Genomic DNA, 18,439 nt, shown 5'->3' on the forward strand with positions numbered 1-18,439 from the left:
TAGTTTTGCAGCTGCCCCACAAAGCAGGCTCAGCTCCAACCCCATGCCCCCTTTCCAATGACTTCTCTCGTCTCATCTCCCTTTGGTGCAGAACCCCCAGCCTCCAGGGAGCCAGCCATCCAGCTTCCCTCATGGCTGGAAGCTTGGCCAGATTCCCTGCAGTACAAAGGGATGGCTTGTGCCTTCCCATTTTTCAGATGTTTAAATCTGGAGTACTGTCAAGATCCCTACAGAGGCCAACAAGAAGTTCAGAACATGCCGGAAGGGATGGGGACACGTGCAGGCAGGGAGCAAAAGGGTGCACAATGACAGGGCCCCAAAGGATCCAGCAGTTCAGACCTTCTCTGAAGAATGAATGAGGCCCTGCATTTTCCACTCAGACTGGGAAGCAAAGAAAAGAGGCCCTCACACATCCTAAGAGGCCCCAAATCCATAAAAGCTGAATGCATGACCAAAAGGCAGACAATAACATAGGACCCCCCACAGCTCAGTGCATGTGAAGGGCAAGAAGAGCAGGGATCAACAGGTTCCACTACTTGCAAGTAGAAGAGGGAAGATGTCCACTCCCCTCTCCCTGACCACCCAAATCCTGTCATTCCTTCAGTTACTTCCTCCCACTCTACTCTGTCCAATCTTTTTTCCAATTTCTCCTTTCCCATTCCTGCTTTCCTCAGGACACCCCATCCGCTGACCTCACTGACCAGGTGTGATACCCACATCTCACATACTCTCCTTAAAGAATGCTCATGCATCCTCTGCATTCCCCTAACGTTTGCTCCATCTTAAAAGAATAAAAGAGCTTTCTTTGTTGAATAGCTCACAGACACACCCACACCTGCTGATTTCTGCCCCTCTCAGCCCCATGTATTATTCTAAGCTCAGTGAGGGTCTTATCCATACACTCCCATGAACCAAGTCTCCCATACCAAGCCCCTCCAGCTGGTAGCTTCTCTGGCCATACACCTGCCTGTCCCCAAGGGACAAGTACAGAGCTTTTAAAAGCATTGTTGCTAGCTCCACTCTCCAAAACAGCAGTGGTTCCCTAGTGCATTAGCTGGCCGATGGCCATACTAAGCCAGATCTGAGCCATGATCTCCCTGCAGGACTAGGCTGAGTTGATTAACTAGGTGACTTCAAGCAAAACATGCAAGGAAAGGGCTTCAAGAGTTTGCATCTTAAAACAAGACAACAACAAAAAAAATCCTTGCTAAAAAAAGTTTGTATCTGAAACTCTCAGGGTACCCAGCACCCACAGCTGTCTTGGAGGCACAACACTCTCAAGGCAATGGGATAACACCTAATTCCAGTGCTTTTGCAAAGACTTCCTAGCAGGAAAGGCTCTGTCTGCCTAATCTGCAGCAAAGGTGGCATGCTGCTCTTACACCAAATCCAGATTAGATAAAGATCTTACTGGATGGAGTCATTCACTACTCTGTAGTAGGAGTCCAGTTAATTTTAGCACAGCAAGATAATGTGAAAAACTCTCCTTAATTCACAGAACTCATGATCTCATGTAGCAATCATTGGCATTCAACAGAGAACTAACATGTTTTCCAAAGCACCCTAATAATGAAATTAGTTTCTTTCTATAAAAAGAGCAATTGCTACTTGTGGTGGTAAGTACTCACACTTAGCTTGACACACAGAGCTACCTTACAAAGGAATAAAGGCTGATGTGCTCAGAGGCAGAACTTCAGAACTCCAGCACACAAGGTAGCAAGCCTTTCTGCAGGGGCAGAGTTAAGGTCACTTGTTTCCCAGCATGAGAATGTTTCTCCTCCTGGATGCCTAACCTTGAACTCAGCTCTCCCTGGGTCCCTCACAACTCCTATTGTTTTCAATTTCTCCACCTCAACGTCTTGGAAGACCATATGCACTTAGAGCACAAACAACCTTAACTTCACTTTATCTGGACTGTTTTGGCTTGGAGCAGAGTTTCAGAAGCTTTGCCAAGCACAGCTTAAAGAAAGCACAACTGGAGAGAGCTGTGTACCTCAACAAACCCTTTTAATTCCCAAATGTGTCTTTCACTGGGCCTGGATAAAAAGCTGTTTTTGCAAGAAAAACACTCCTGCTTTGCACCACTTTTTCCTTCTCCTAGTCACCAAAGCTGGGAGTGTGCAGAAGAGACACAAATGCAGGTGATGAACCTCTCAAGCCTGCCAGTCTGGTCATATACCATACTGAAGCCACAAAAGTCTGAGCAGAGAGATATCTTTACCTGTTTCAATGTCATCTATTGAGCCCAATCCATTGGAAGTAGTCTGCAAAGAGGATGCAGGAAAAGGTAGAGGAAAAATATTGTGAGAAATTAATCTTTAAGTAGACATAAATGTATATGACCCTTTATTTTCCTTTATGGCCTCTTCCTGTGCTAGAACAGTAAAACCAATGAACTTTAGGAGGCCATTAATCCAAGGAACCTATTCATGTTTACCTTCAACAGCCGACAAACCCTTTTGCTGCAAAGGAAAACCATGTTTGCACAATATCCAACCATGTGAGCAACTCCATACATAGAATAGGGTATTTTACGTGTGGATGACAACACTGTGCCCCAAGCCCCAGGACACACCCATTGGTCAGCCCACTGCATGGGAGATCTGATTAGCCTGATCTTACACAACGTTCCTTTTCTTAGTTCACATATTTTGCAATCTAACAACCACAAACTTCTACAGCAAATTTGAAACAGGAAAATGTTTCTGCCAAGACAACTGCTGACTTGGAGCTCAAGGCAAGGAATAAATTGAGTCCATATTTTACAGGAACATAAACAGAGGTAAGTATGCGTGCTTTTGGCTTAAGCTTAAAAAGGCACAAGTAAAGCATTTATCTTGCGATATTGCATCTACTACAATGGGTTTTGCACTATTTTCAATTCTTACAAAAGGAAAAGATTTTTGAATTAAAAACTAGGCATAACTATTAAAGAAAGCTCACTGGCCTTACTAGAAAGACATTAAACCAAATCACTGAACAGTGAGAGGTAAACTAGTTCTTTAGTATCCCATCTTGTTGTACAAAATTACGATGTTTACAGTTTTATTGTTTGTTTGCTTTAAGAAGCATTGTGAAGTACCAAACAGCCTGTAAAAACAGCAAGTGCTTGTTTGTTGGGAGGTTTTTTTGCCTAGTGGCAGAACAAGGAAACCAGTAATTTCTTATATTTTACCTTAGTATTTGTGCTGCCCTGCCCAGCTGGATCTCCCAGGACAACACAAACAATACAAAAACTGTGTATGTACCTTGCTCAGTACATCACGGGATTTCATTTTGTGTATTTCTTCAGAACTTGCACTTTCTGACTTTTACTTAGCATTGTTGTTAGATATGCAAAACTTGAAAACAAAAATTTATTTTAAATGCAAGAGAAAGCAAGCATTCACAATAACTAAGAAAAATAAGCATCTTTGGTGATCTAATTACTGACATAAAAAATTACATCAGTAGAAATATTTTCAAAGAAATTAATTTCTTGGCAATATTCCTTAAAAGCAGAAAACACTAATTAAAACAGTTCAAACCTAAAAGACAATAAATTTGCATGTAAATAAAACCTTGAAACATTCTAGTAGCACAATCCATAAACAGTAACAACCACAGGATGCACACTCTACCTGGTTTGACGAATTGACTGACGTGCCATTACTGAGTAGTGAGAATGTTTCCAATTCCTGCTGCAAGGAAGAGAGCAGTCTTAGAGCAGAATACAGCCTAGGAATGCTCATAAGCTAGGTAAAGCTGGGTTACAGTATGGTTTCCTTCCAAGCACTGCCCAAAAATAAAAGCCACCCCAAAAGGTTACCCCATTGTGACACACGGGTACACGTTTGTCAACACTGAAAAGGGACATATGATTGTTCTGTACACCTCAGAACATCTGACCCACAATCAGGAGGCAAAAAACTTCTTGAAAAACAGAAAGGTTTGCTTTTCATTATGAAATTACTACTTTGGGAAGGCATTACAGTATTGGAGTGAAAGCTGGAACTCAACACAAGAGATCGCAAAGTATTAACAAAATACTAATCACAAAATTTCAAACAATAAAAAGCATTTTGGAGAGTTTAATTTTTATATTTCTAATATACAGGTGGTTTAAGCCCATCTCAGCTGAGTAACATGACAGCAGCAAAAAAGGTGGCAAGGCCAATACAGTGAACAGCTACAAAAAGTATTTCCCCATAAAGTTCCCTTTCTTTGAGACAGAATCATTTGGGAGTGTTGAGAGCTGCTACAAGATCAAGGGGTTTTTCTTGGGTAGGCAAATGACACGTGAGGTTTGTTGGGGAGAGGATTAACATGTTACAGCCAGATTTACCCCAAAAGCTCTCTTCAAACCAGATGCCCACCAATCACTCCACCTCATGCTACAAAGTGCCTCTCTGGAGATGAAACACGCTGTTTGTTTAACACACTGTGCACCTGGGGCCGAGGATGCAAATGCAAATGTCAGTCTCCACTAGTAGCTCATGTTCTCTGCTCCCAAGAACAAAACCTGTGACCAAGGCAGCTTTATGGGAGAACAGCTTTATGGCTAGCAATGGCCTGACGCCCTCTAGCTCCATCCCAGGGTGCACATTTAAACACCTACAGCACTCCTTTGCAGAGCCAAGTTACGGATACAGCCACTGGTGTCAATCAGCTTCTGACCAGGTGTGTACCCGTCTTCCTCCCAAAGCACAATCCTTTCCCCCACCACAAAGAAGCATACGCGTAGAAATGGTGCAGGAACTCTTCAGATTCACTGCACTACAAAACCAGTCATCCAATGCAGCAGATGATCCCATCCTTCTCATCCTGTAACAGGGAGAGGACTGTAATGCAAAACCTGCTTTGGGATCAGGCCACATGTCCCTCTCCTGCATAAAAACCAGGCATCTACTGCATCGGAAGTTTCTCCTACAGCACCAGCCTGGCTCAGCTGGGGATTCAGAAAACATCCTGGCAGTAGATACAGAGCAGCAATGGGGTTAGAAATGGGTCAAGGCAAAGTGACTCAGAGGGTCAGAACAAGGAGGGTTGCCAGCAGCCTGCTAAAGAGTTTGCAGGGTTGTGTACACATGTCTGTAACTGCAGAGCAGCACCTACCACTTCTGCAAAAGTAAATCTGTGAAAGCAAAGGATAGCCTCTAAGACAAAAGAAGTCATACCTGAGGTCTTTTGTATGCTTTTCGAACCCTCAGTCCCAGCTTCTGGGCAAGCTCCTGTCCCAGTTGTGTGACGCTTTCATCCTGGGGATGAAACCATTGACAGGACACTTTCAGTTTTGCCTTTGTGGCACACAGAATGAAATGAAGAGGAATGCAGTTATGCACATTGGGCTGCACCAAGAAGCCTCAACTTTAGAAAGCAGCAGGTAGATCATTTCCAGAGCAGCCCCAGGAGAGTCCAGACAGATTTCAGCATTCTTGTCATTCGGTCCTGCCAAGATGCTGCAGTTGCACCAGGAGTTTTGCCCTATGCTGATTCAATGCTGCAGAAAATCAGAATCAAATATCTGCTTCCAACAAAGCACCCACTCTGTGAAAACAGGGTTCAGGAGTCCTGCTGGCAAGTTGGCTGAAGGAGCTGCCAAGGCTGGCTGCTGATACAGCTTCCGCAAGGTCTCCATGCCTGGGAAGGAGCCTGCATGTCCTCCCTCTCTGCCAGCTGCAGAGCTAATAATCAGTTTTGATACGCAGACAGGACTCACTAGTCTGTTTTGCTTGTTTGTTTTTAAAGCTGAAACCAAGTTTCAGTTTTCAACTTACTAGCTGGAAGGCATTTTGACTGTACCCAGCTCCAGTTAAACTGCCTCAGCTTAGTCAAGCAGATCCTTCAGCTTTCCCCATTGTGTGGCATTTTACGGTCCTCCCTGCCCAGTGTCCATGCCCACTCACATACCACCATGAGCCTTCTGCCCAGACTAACAACCTGCCACAGTCTTCTACAGTTATATATCACCAGCAACTGCTTCCTTCTGTTTTCCTCTCTCTCTCCCTGTTTGCAAAAATATTGGAGTACTTTAACAGCTTTTACAAAGAAGAAAAAAAGTATCTGCCCAACATACTGAGATAGCCCTCCTTAATGTTTCAACATCATCTCCCTCATCTCCACCCTTGAAGTCTGCCCTCTTCTCTACTTGCCATGCTGGTCTTTCCAATCTCCTTCTTCCCTGCAGGTTGAGTCCTTTCCCTTTCAACAACTGAGAAACCTCTGGTTCTTCCAGTCTGTTGTATCAGCAACTTTTCCCTTCAATTTGGAGTGCCATTTTTTGATTGCACTCACTCCCCCACACCCTCAGCACTAGTCTTGTCACCATCATAAAAACAAAATCTAGCTTGTCCATTTCCTCTTCTAAAACACCCCATGCCATACAAAAAAAAAAGCGTACCATGGAGGAGTATTAACTTCACCACACTGAGCACTTCTGCAAACTAGCAGTACTGAGTACCTGCACCCAGAAATAAGTTAACTCTGACAGACAGTGAGCCAAATGAGTGGCATATCCTTTATCACCAGAAGTTTAAAGACAGGCTCTGTTTTGACCACAACAAAGTTCTCAGCAATTATAGCAATGCAAGAAGGAAGTACCCATGTGCTCCCGAGGGTAATGGAAACAAGACTGAAATGATGGATGGCTTGACTTGTGATTGATGCAGAGAAGGCTTATGATTTCTGTTAAGTAGGTATTAAGACAATGGGGTACATGAATTTACAAGGCTGAATAGTATACAATAGGAAATGCAAATCATTCAATATGGAGTTTTTTAGGCTGAACTTCCCTGACACAGAGAAGTTGGATAAAGTGTCTTTAGACCATGATAATTGTAACGATAATAATGAGAGCTATGTAAACATAACTATATGGTTAAAATATAAACTAAGTGGCTGAACCGCAGTGTAAAATATAGCCAGATATGGCTTTACAAGAACACCTATATTAGATGCTTTTGTTAATCAAAGGGTTTGTTTATAAAACAGTTCCTTGGGACTCCCCAAACATGGTAACTTTAATACCTTTTGGTCACCCTGTTCTGCCAAGTCAAAGAAACTAGAACTTACAAGCTATACAAAAGGAATAACTAACTGCTAACAAGGCTTCCAAAGATTGCTTCCATAACACTAATAAAAAAGGGAAGTTAACTTCTCCTGCTGAGGTAGATGCATTTTCCTTATAATAACATTACTGTGATGGATCAGAACCAAAATCAGCACAGTGCTCACTTGAATCCATGTAATCACGGTCTGGTTTCCTGATCAGTACTTGGCCTAAGAGGATCCTCAAAAGCACTGTCAGGAAAATATTTAGCTCCTAGTATATGCAGATAGTCCCCTCTGCATGCAAAAATTTACACAACCCTGAGCACAAAAATAACTACGACGTGATGTCAAGGACACCTTTGCATGTTCCTCAAGAAATAAAAAGCTTGATCATTTTGCCTTAGCAATCAGTAAGTGAAATGTGAGATATTTTTATCCAAAACAGGAAAACCGTACATATTTTCCTTCCAGAGCTCCAGTTCCCATTTATCCCATGCTCCTAGTCACTTCCATTAGAGATATAACAGCAGCCAATTAGAACACTCTCATGGCTTTAGTTCACCTTTTGTTAGGACAGGGGTTTGCTCTTCACAAACAGACCATGAACCTGCTGTCACTAACTGGTGTCCCTGATTGGCACTGTCTGTAAGAGGTGACTTGGCCTGAAGAAACATGTGAAGACAAACATCTTTGAGTCAGAGAGGCAGAATTTCTGGGCATAAGCATGTACTTGGGAACAGCCAAGATTCCCCTTCCACTATCCTCTGCCCTCACACTAAGCATGTTGAGGAGAGGAAGGTTGTGAGCCACAAAAACCAAGATGAGTTGTATGTCAGAAACTTACATGTGGGAGGGACAGCAAGCATCTGCTGTTGCACTCATATGCTTCTTTGTGTCTTCCAAGTTCATTTAAGGAACGGGCTTTCCGGAATAGCGCTCGGATGTTCTCCTTGTCGAGACTTAAAGCCTTCTCGCTGTCTTCCAGCGCCTTCTCATACAACCCCTGCATGGAACAGACCACCTGGAGTCAGCTGAGGCACAGCAGACTAACTCCTCCTTCTCTGTGAGTGCAAATGTTCTATCTCTCAGAAGAAAACAGAAATACAGGCGGCAGGTGGAAGTACATATGTTACCTCATGCACAGACCAGCGTGCAAACACACCTACGTTAACAGAACATTTTGTTAAATCTTGCAAAATTCAAAACACTTCAAAGTCAGTGAATGACAGAACTAAGGCTGCTTGAGCAACCTTATCTTGCCTCCCCCTCTACCCTGGGCATGTTACACTTGAAAATCTTTAATTATGTGACTGCTTGCTAATTTTCAGGGGACTCAGTGTCATTACAAACAGGATGGGCCTGCTCTGGGGTTGTGCCATAAAGGAAAGCTGTTATACGCCTTAGTAAAATGGAAGCACGCAGCCTTTTAGAGCCTGGGTATTTCAGAATCCTTTTCCATGTGTATGCTGCAAGCTCCTTCAAGACCCAAAGACTTCCTACTGTCTTCCAGTGTCTCACAGGAGGAGGCAAGAGCAATACTCAAACAGTATTCCAGAAAAATACTTGCTCAATACCGGAAGACACTGGATGGTACTACCTCCTCACCAGTGTGGACCAGAACTGCATTGTCAGTACCTTAGGCGTGCCCCCCCCTCCTCACATCCTTCCTCTGGTCTCACAAGACACAGTGCAATTGTGAGGAGATAACAGACTTTTCTGTGTGTTGTTGCCTCCCCCAGTTTGAACAGGGAGCAGACAAAACCAGCTGAAACGCCTCTTGACATCTTTTCCAGCTGCACAGCACTGCAATCATGATGTTCCCCTGGTTCCTGGGGACGACTTGGGAAAGCACTCACCATGGCAAAGTAGCAGGCAGCTCGGTTGACATGTAGCTTGCAGAGGAGTTCCCTTGGGATGGTCACCTCATCAGAGGCTGCGTAATCCGCCACATTCAGCCCTTCTACGTACTGCACCAGGGAAAGCTTGAAATCCTTCTCTCGGAACAAATCATTGCCCTCTGCAAACAAGTTTCTCACCAGCTTCTGCAAAAAGGCCTGGGCAGCACGGAGAGAACAAACAGACTCAAGTGGATATTCAGACAGGAGAGACTTCCTAGTTTCCCATTCATTTCCATATCTTTTAGCAAACTTCCTGCCCACTAAGATACTCCTGCATCCCTACTCTCCTGCAAAACATCAGGATTTTTGGTAGATGAGAATAATCCTGTCAAATCCCCATTCTTGTTGAACATCAAGTGTCTTCTCCTTTCCCTGAAAGTTGTCATCATCAGAAACTTAAAACTTTAAGTCACAGGCAAATTGTGACAGACCATCCTACGTTCTTCACTTTTGGCATGTAAACTAATGGCTGTGCAACAGAACAAATCTTGCTAACCAGAGGGCTCCCAGCGTCAACAAACAAAATCTCCATTACCTCATAATCTTCTTGGCTTAGGGGTAATGTGGACCTGAAAAAAAAGAAGAGAAAATATTCATGAAACAGGCATCCATTCAAAGAACGGCTTTTGTCTGATGAAGAAATCATTTTTCTGGTCCTGTGTTGGTGATCTCAGCAAGTTACTGAACATTTTATCACTGCAAAGACAGCTGAGGCAAAGAGAACACAGTTAGGGAGCATTATGCTCAGTGACAGTCACAGTGGTGTCAAGTGATGGTCAAGTCTCAGAGGGATTTGAGACTAGAGGAGTCTTGTTCTCATTTACTTTCTGTGCATACACGATCCTCTGTAATGTGCCTTCTGACAGTCACCTAAAAAACCCATCTTTAATAAAGTCCCATGAGAGACTGCCATGAAGAATACAAGTGTATTTTATGTGCAGCTGGCTCTAATGAGAGGCACCAGAGTGGCACTCCAAGACCTCCTCGAATCCTTTGTGAAACCAGAGACATACAGAGATAAATGCAATCACTTTTCTCTGCCTTAACTTAGCCACATGCCTTTAGGCCTACCCCACAAAAGGAAGGGGGAAAACAGTGCAGATTCAAGAGACCATTTAACTCCAACTCTCTTGGCCAGGGCTGTGCCACAAACACTGGCAGTGCTTGTGTGGATAACACCTACCCCACAACAGCACTGAGACTTAAGAGAAAGGTGCTGTTCTTCAAATTGGACCACCCAGTTCATCCAGGCTTGGTCCATGTATATTTATTTTTTCTCTTCAAGGACAAATCAACAAGCTCTAGAGGAACCCTTAGCACCTTTCACAGTTTTTCTCACCTACAGTGCATGCATGATCTTACTGATTACAGAACATATATTTTTAAGATTTCATCTAATCACTCCTTAAAACTAAGTACAGGAAATGTCATGGCTTTGTAAGAAACATTCATGCTGCTTACAAACTTGGACTCCCTCTTTTGCATCAAAACAAACCAACATACGGCACTGTTCCTGGTTCAGAGTGCAAGATACACCCCAGATGCAAGAACTGCACCTCATATTTCTAAATTATTTTCTTCCCCAGAATCTTGTGCATTTTTGTAAGTGCTACCAATGTAAGTCTCACAATTCCCTCTCCAAAACTGGGTTATCAGCCCCATTTAGTCTTAGACTGGGATGAAAATATCATGGCCATATTACAGGATACAAATATGTAACATGGAAGATTTGGGGGAGTTTCCTACTGTAGAGGCACAGATTTCAGGCATAATAATTGCAGGACTCAAAGCAGAATTTAAAAAACCCCAAACCAATCTGATTAAAATCTTACTACTGCCTTACTCACCATGGAACCTGGACCTGAGTTTGAGACCTCTGCTAACTCAAATGCTGGAGGGAGAAATACTACTTTATTTTATAAAGAAGTACTTGGATTTGTAACTACTACATAAGCAACCACTTCAAGTCCTACAAGGCCACATGATATTCATAGAAGAGTGATCTGAGACATCTACCAGGCTGGCAACTGTAAAAGAGCCCAGGTCATCTATTTTTCCTATAGGTACCATATGGGGTACCTAACAAGTTATGTACCTTGTTTCCCCACCTACAGAACTGAAACACTATCTCCCTTCCTAACAAAGGTGGGATAACCTCGTTGAGAGAGCACTTTGAGATCTTCATGCTGAAGATGATGTAGAAGGTCCAAGCACTATTAGCATTAGGCTGACCATAAAGATCACCCTGGAACTCCAGTGGAGGGCAAAACCAAAGGATATTAAAATGACAGAATTTCAAGTTTAGGGAGCTAACAGGACAAGAAACACCCTGAAAAATCACAGTGAAAATCCTCAGGACAGTATCTCTTTCCCACGCAGCAAACTCAAAGCAGTGAATAGGAAAAACTCAGTTCCTGCAATCCTCGATAGAAAGAAAACTGCCCCCAAATCCACATGGAACACTGAGGTTGTCCACTTACTGAATGAACTGAAGTCCTTTATCTATTTCTTGTTTTCTCTTCTGCCTCTCCATTATAGTTGCTGCGGAGGAAGAAGAAAAAGAAACACCACAAAGTGAGTCATTTTAGGTCTTGCTGGCAATTAAACAGCACAGTATTTTGTTTGTGCCTGAATTTACTACTAACAAAATGTTCCAGACCAGATGCCCTGAACAGCGAAGCCCATGATTTATCCACACTGCAGATACGGCACGGCAAGCAGCTCACTACCAAGTATCTGCTTTTTCTCACATGCCACTGACAGGATACATGGGCAAAGAGGAATTACTTCAGTTTGAGCTCTCTGCTTAGGCTGCCAGTAAATAAAGCAACGGGAACCAACTGTTATCATGACTGCCTTCTAGGAAAGGGAAGAAACCCAACACCATCTTTGCCTGCACTGGCAGTCATTTCAGGAATTTGTGCCGAGACCCTCCCATGATAAGCAATTCTGAGCACTATTTATCTGGGACAGATTTAAACTGGTTTACTGCACAGCATATGAAACAAGTTATCTACATAAGGTATATGGAGGTACAGCACAAAGGGAGATGCAAAGGAAGGAGATGGAATTGCTTGCTGTGGTCCACATAAAAGGACAGCACTGAATCTGTGCAATGGGGATTTCATGCCTAAAATCAGCAGGTAAGAGCAGCACAGACTGGGGAGCACTTCTTTGGTGTGGGAACAGAACCCGCAGCGTTTTAAACTGGGGTGGGCAGCACCTTAGGAAGGCTCAAGAGTTATCTGCACTTCATCCTCTGCAGTTCCGAAGCAAATTTTGGAATGGCTCCTCAGTGACCTTTCTCCAAGGTACACAGGTCTGTCACACAAGAAAATAATAATAAAGGGGAGAAAGGATGACACTTTGTGACAAAACTGAGTTGCTGGTGACAGCAAATTTCACATCAACCAGCTGTGACCACAAATAATGCTCAGCATTTGAGGAATAGGAACTTGGGGACAGAGGCAGCAAGTACAGAAACACTGAGATGAGATGAGATGAGATGAGATGAGATGAGATGAGATGAGATGAGATGAGATGAGGATGAAGACACAGTACCTTCCCATCCCAGGACCACCTCTGAAAAGGTACAAGAGAAACTAAAGTAATTGCTCCACCTCTACACTACAACAACTTGGAGAGCATTATCATCCAGCTCCCTTTTACATTAAGACCATCCCTATCATTCTAAGATATCTTGCAGTATCAATGACAGACTCAGTCTGAACAGGGTGAAGGGGCCTTTAAGGTACATAAAAATCAATCCTGACAACTCAGCAAGCCTTTATTGATTGTGCTCTGTGCCATGCAAAATGTAGAATTGATACCTGCCCTTTACCAAGAAGAACTGGGGGAAGGGGGAAAGACTGGAGTGAGAGAAAGACCAGAAAAAAGTGGCAGCAGAAGGAAGCAAGAGCTTGAAAGTGACACTGAAGTTTGTAAGTCATCAGACATTAAATTTGGGAGCAATCTGGTTTAAGCAGCAGGTAGGAGATTTTAAGCAGCTGAACTTGGAACAGGATGGGCAGTGCAGCAAGAAAGGGAAAGCCAACAAAGTGAGGGATGATCAGCATCTCTACAAAGGCATTTAACAGAAGTGATGGAGAAGAGCTGATATACTTCAGTACAACACCAACAGAAGGCCTACATTGATTCATAAATAGCCTGGATAATGAGCAATCAGGAAGAAAGAAGGAAATTTAACAAGGAGACTGGGAGGTTAATATGATCACTAATGATACAGGCAGACAGGCTTAAGAGGTGGACAAGGAGAGAGAGGTAATTAATTCAATTTTTCTCCTTGTATGAAATTCTGCAAATACAGAGGAAGTAAGAGAGAACAGAGAAGCAGAAGAGGAGCAGTAGGAACCATTTCCACAAAAACAGCAGTGAAAGACATGAAAGAGGACAGAGCCACCCCAGAGCACTGTAGGAGAACTGTGAGGGCCATCAGAGACAAGAGTGAGGAAAGAGTCTCCACAGGAAATGACAAGAGAGGAACTGTGGGGGAGAAGGCAAAAGACTCAAGTGGACCCTCCCAAAGGCTCATGGGGAGAGCACAGGGAGGAAGGAAGAATTTCTAGCTGTCTGGTCCCTGAATACACTAAAGGCTTGAAGTACTCCAAACAGCCTCACCTTGGACCCCCACCTATGCCCCTCTGTCCACGGTCTAGGAGCTCCATTTCAACCGAGGTCCAGGTCCTGCCTTGTCTGAGCTATGCTGTAGGTGAACTTGTCCTCAGTTCTATCTCTGGAACAAACCTCAGACCTCCACTGCAGGCAGCTTGTCTCCAGTCCTGTCTCTGGCACCAACTCCTACCGCTGGACTCGCTGGGTGGACCTTCATCACCTCATCTTCTTTGGGACTGTGGATGGACCACTGCTACTGGCATCTAGTTCTGACTACACTGTTCAGGTGTGGTGGGACTGTACCCTGTGAGTGAGGGCACTGCTGGTGACTGCCATCACCTTCACTTGTCCTTGCTGGAGGTGCAGCCCTGCTCCTGCTGCTCCCTGACACGAGTCATACTGGAGGAAACAAAAGTCAGGGAAGTGAAGCAGCAGCCCACATCTCTGATGAAAAGGGAGACTATTGTCGACTGTGGGGAGAACAGTTGAACACTAGCTGGTCATCACAAAGTCAATGGAGCATTCCAAAAATGCCGTGGCACACCTTTACAATTGTGTATATCCACAAAACAGATCACCACCTTGAAAAGCTTCTCATACACATGGTCTACTTCTGTTTCTGAGCTCAGCCTTTAAAACACTCTGCAAGGAGTGAAGAAGAGATCAGTACCTGTTCTCACAGCTACCCTGATCCTGCTGCTGAAACATCCTACACAGCAGGATGTGGGTCTGTGTTACAGCGAGAACTGATTACTGTTGCTTGCCCAGAGAGAAGGGCATTCAAACATTACTGACCTAAACCTGGAGTGCAGCCAAAGGATTACTGGGAATGGCTACAGAATGTCTCCTTTCCAGACTTACCCAACTCTTCTTGCATCCCAAAGCTCCCCTTCTGTTTTTTCTCTCCTCACCACTATTGCCACTGCATCCAACATGAGTATCTCCACCCTTGCTTCATGGGGATGGCTGACCAGCCCATTGCATCTCTGTAAGTCCCACAATACACAGCTACAGTTTGATCCTTGCTACAAAACCCTTATAAAAAGCAACCTTCTGTGCCCTGCATGCTGTTTATGCTCCGCAGTTCTACACTCATCTTCCAGAGTGAATGCTCTTCAACACAGAACCCTCCATTGACTTCTTCAGACATAAACCACAGGCCTGATCCCCCCTCTAGACTGTTGCTTCCTGGTACTGCCCCACATTCCTCCCTCCTGGCAAGCGGGTGACCAGCTTTCTCTGCTAAAGGTCTGTCGTACCTCCAGATTTATGTCATGACTTTGCACATGAGACTCATCCCCTCATGGCACCACCTTCAAAGTGTACACCATGTGCTGCCGCCCCAACAACTTCTTGCACACCTCTCAGGAACAACCACCTTTCTTTGCCCTTTGATGTCACTCCACACCAGCAATCTCCTTCACATGTGGCAGACCCCTCACCTGTCCTGCCTGCCCCAACCACTGCAGAAGGCTGCCATTCAGACTTCTCTTTTTGTTCCTCACACCTCCTCCCCCACCACCTCACCAGCAAACTCAGTCACTTGTCTCCCCTCATCGTTCCAGCCTCTTCACAGTGTTTCATTTAACACTCAGACCAAGCCATGCACTTGTTACACCAGCAAATCCAACACAGAGTGAGCCACCCACATGAGCAACACTTCAGTTCTGCTGCACACTCTACCACAGCTACTGCATAATTAATTTTAAGTGCAAAGCCTGTTTAGCTTTTGTTTTCTTGGTCTTTCAAATATTTTTAGAAACACAGTAGAAAACATTTTATGAAGCATTGTGTCTAAGCGTCCCTTTTCTCCCTCCCAACCAAATCTCTCTGTCCAGACGTGTCCACTCAAATCACCAGCAAATCCTGAGTATTTATATCTCCACTACAAAGCTCTTATCCTTTCAGTCCAGAGACATTTATCCTCTCTGGTCCAGCATCTAGAGAGAACTTTATTCACAGTTCGTCAATAAATTACAAACCATTTGCTAGACAGGAATAAATACTACAGTCAAGTAAAATGGTTTTCTTGTCTTCAGAAAGATGCATCAGCCAGTGAACTAGGTGACTTAATCACAAACTGGATGGATATCCTCTAGATGGGTAGATGGTAGAAACATGAGATGAACTGAAAGACTTGCATTTATCTTATCAAGAACACGGATGTTATTCATAACCCTGCCAGAGTTGAATTTGGGCAAAGTTTTTCATACTGTATTTCTGAGATGACAATGAGTTGACACTTGACCGACTTCCAGGCGTTGACTGTAACATTTCAGCCAGAAATAAGTACACTGAGATGCAAGTGGCAGGTTGTAGAGCTGAGACTGGAGCTCCCCAGGAAAAAGGCTCCAGGATACACTGGTCTGAAACATGGCTGCAGTTTGGCCACCTCAGTGGTGCAGCAGAATAGATAACCAGGCACACATCAAGCAAAGGACAAACTGCAGAGCCCACTACAAACTTGGGCTCTTGCTCACTCCTGCAGCTGCTTTCTGCCATGCCCTACTCCCTGGGTTTGACTGCTTCTCACAGCCAACAGCTCTCAGCTTTCCCACCACTATGTTGTGCCCACCAGGCCGGACTCCTCTGTCCCTCCACGCACTGGCCACCCTAAGGTACTTCCATGGCCACCATCTCACATCCCAGCACCCCACTAGTGCCACTCCTGCTCTGCAGGACCACTGGGGTCACTGGGATGCCACCAGCTGCACCCAGCAATATTCACTGCACCTAGTGAATGCAGAGCAAGGTAGCAACAACCAGCTCACCCCTCAGTGAAAATAAAAGCAGTGACTCTAAGTTTCCCTGAGAGGAGGATGGCAGTGGGGGCTAAAAGCCTCAATTTACCACCTCAGCCCCCATGACCCCATTTTCCACTTCCTTCAGCCTTGTGTTTCATACATAACACCCTCGTACCACAGGCCACCCTTCCTCCTGCCCCCACTGCAGCGCAGCCGAGGAGTAAGGAGAGGGCTGTGGGGTGACGCTGCCTATCCCTAAGCTATTTGCTCTCGGTTTCCTACCCACCCAGCTCGCATTCCCCTGCCTCATTTGAAAAACTAAATCCCGGGGCTGGTTCCCACACGGGTGGCGCGGGAGCCCTCGCTCGCCTCCTTTCCCCACTGCCAGCACTAGGCCGCCGATCCCCGGCCTTGCGTAGAGGCCGCCGCTGAGAGAGGCGCCACCTCGGCCGCTGGAGCCGAGAGGGGCCGGCGGCGCCCCCCGCACCCCCGCGGCTTTGCCGGACGCCGGCACCCCGGCATTCCCGCCAACGCGGCCGTGCTGGGAGGGGTCTCCCGCGGCAGGAGACTTCCAAGCGTCCCCGGGAAAAGGAAAACAAACCAAAACATACTCTTCCTCCTTCCCCACCCCCCATCCGCTTAAATAAAAATCACGCATCTCCAAGAGTCTGGGAGGCAGCTTTAAGAGAAAAAAAAGAAGAAAAAAACCCAACACATAACATCCCCTGCCACCCGGAAACTGTCTAAAACATTAAAGAATTAAAACCAAAACAAACAAACAAAACCCAAATAAAACCAAAACACAGTCTTCTTATTTGATAAACTTTAGAAGAACCTACGGAAGGTGCCTCTAAAAAGCAATTCCAAAGGGCTTCTCTGCCGTTTCATGGGGTTTGTACCAAACAAGAAGGGGAAACTGCAGCCTAAATACAGACCAGAACACACATCTCGAACCTACAAAACACAAACAGGCACAAACGCGATTAATACTAAGTTTTCCATAAAAACCCAGGGGCTTTTCCCCTAGCTATCCAATTTTAGACTACTACTACATTTTTTTCCAGGGGGTGGGATTAGGATCTTTGACAATATTTTTTTTTTTTTTTTTTTTTTTGCAAACCCCACATTTTTGGCGGAAGAGGGTTTAGCTTCAAGATCTCACCCGTATTATTTTTCACCACTTTTTTTTTAAATTTCCAATTACACAACCTTTCATCTATGCAGTTACTATCTGAAACCTTTACTTTCTAATGAAGCAACATCCAGAATTTCTTGTTTCTCAAGTCCACCTCTTTCTACATACACAAACACACACACGTACAGAATTGATTTAAGACAAAAATAATAATCCCCCCAAAATAATAACAAAGAACTCACCTCTCCTCGGGTTTTCCCCCCCACACTACGTATAAACTTTCCTTGATAAATGGTATTGTATTACTAGAGATATTATTAATGTATTATTACTAGAAGTAATAATAATAGTAAGTGCTATTTAATTATAGAAGGCAGCATTCTGCTTCTGGATCGGCTGCCCCTGCAGCTCCCTCCATGTGCCTCCTGATCTCTTTACTTTCATTTCCAGGTCTCGCTCTCTCTCGCTCGCTCTCAGCTGCACCAGCAAGAGAAAATGCCTCCCTGCATATCCTCTGGGCCCTAGAGGCTACCGCTTTCCATTACAAAAGCTCACAGATCTTTCCCTTGTGGCTGGTTTTGAGATTCTTTAAGGTGACTTAGGCTTAAAAAAACCCCAAAAAACCAACTAAAAAATAAAGCGCTTCAGCAGTCGACTCTCCGTTCTAATTTTAATGCAACCTTTTTTTCTTCCTGGTTGTCTTTGCTGATATAAAAAAATAGACCCCAAGAGAAAGCAAATCTGCCTCTGCAGAGGGATTGCATGCATGCGAATGCAGCGAGGAACTGAATTATGAGACCCCCCCCCGGGATTATCACATACGTGAAGCAGTGACCCTTCTGCCCACCCGTTTATGTTCACTGGACGGGGGCCAGAGCTATCGCTGATGGCAGAGCAATTGTCTGCTCCAGCCAGACCTTACTTACTCCACCCTGCACTGCTGAGGGGGGTCCCTGTATATAAGATCGTCTGAAAACATAAATCTTTGGATGGAAAGAAAT

General features: G+C 44.6%; 1 protein-coding gene across 6 annotated transcripts in view; it reads right to left on the bottom strand.

The window, feature by feature from the left end:
- The window catches only part of ZC3H7B (zinc finger CCCH-type containing 7B), a 43,834-nt gene extending 25,868 nt beyond the window's left edge, over window positions 1–17,966 (bottom strand). For 2 of the 6 annotated variants that reach the window (XM_010410629.3, XM_010410627.3), the window contains exons 1-9: window positions 17,681–17,966; window positions 17,143–17,257; window positions 11,408–11,468; window positions 9,463–9,496; window positions 8,886–9,083; window positions 7,874–8,032; window positions 5,157–5,237; window positions 3,621–3,680; window positions 2,222–2,264 (exon numbers count right to left, since the gene is read on the bottom strand). In XM_010410629.3, coding sequence (XP_010408931.1) covers window positions 2,222–2,264; window positions 3,621–3,680; window positions 5,157–5,237; window positions 7,874–8,032; window positions 8,886–9,083; window positions 9,463–9,496; window positions 11,408–11,468; window positions 17,143–17,191 — 685 coding nt within the window. In that variant the 5' untranslated portion in view covers window positions 17,192–17,257; window positions 17,681–17,966. The remainder of the gene's footprint in view (window positions 1–2,221; window positions 2,265–3,620; window positions 3,681–5,156; window positions 5,238–7,873; window positions 8,033–8,885; window positions 9,084–9,462; window positions 9,497–11,407; window positions 11,469–17,142; window positions 17,258–17,680) is intronic. The other 4 variants (XM_010410631.3, XM_010410628.3, XM_019292455.2 and 1 more) reach the window with 4 other exon arrangements.
- Between the last annotated feature and the right edge of the window lie 473 nt (window positions 17,967–18,439).

Source organism: Corvus cornix, chromosome 1A (genome assembly GCF_000738735.6).
Source record: "Corvus cornix cornix isolate S_Up_H32 chromosome 1A, ASM73873v5, whole genome shotgun sequence".
In the NCBI taxonomy this organism is placed as follows: Eukaryota; Metazoa; Chordata; class Aves; order Passeriformes; family Corvidae; genus Corvus; species Corvus cornix.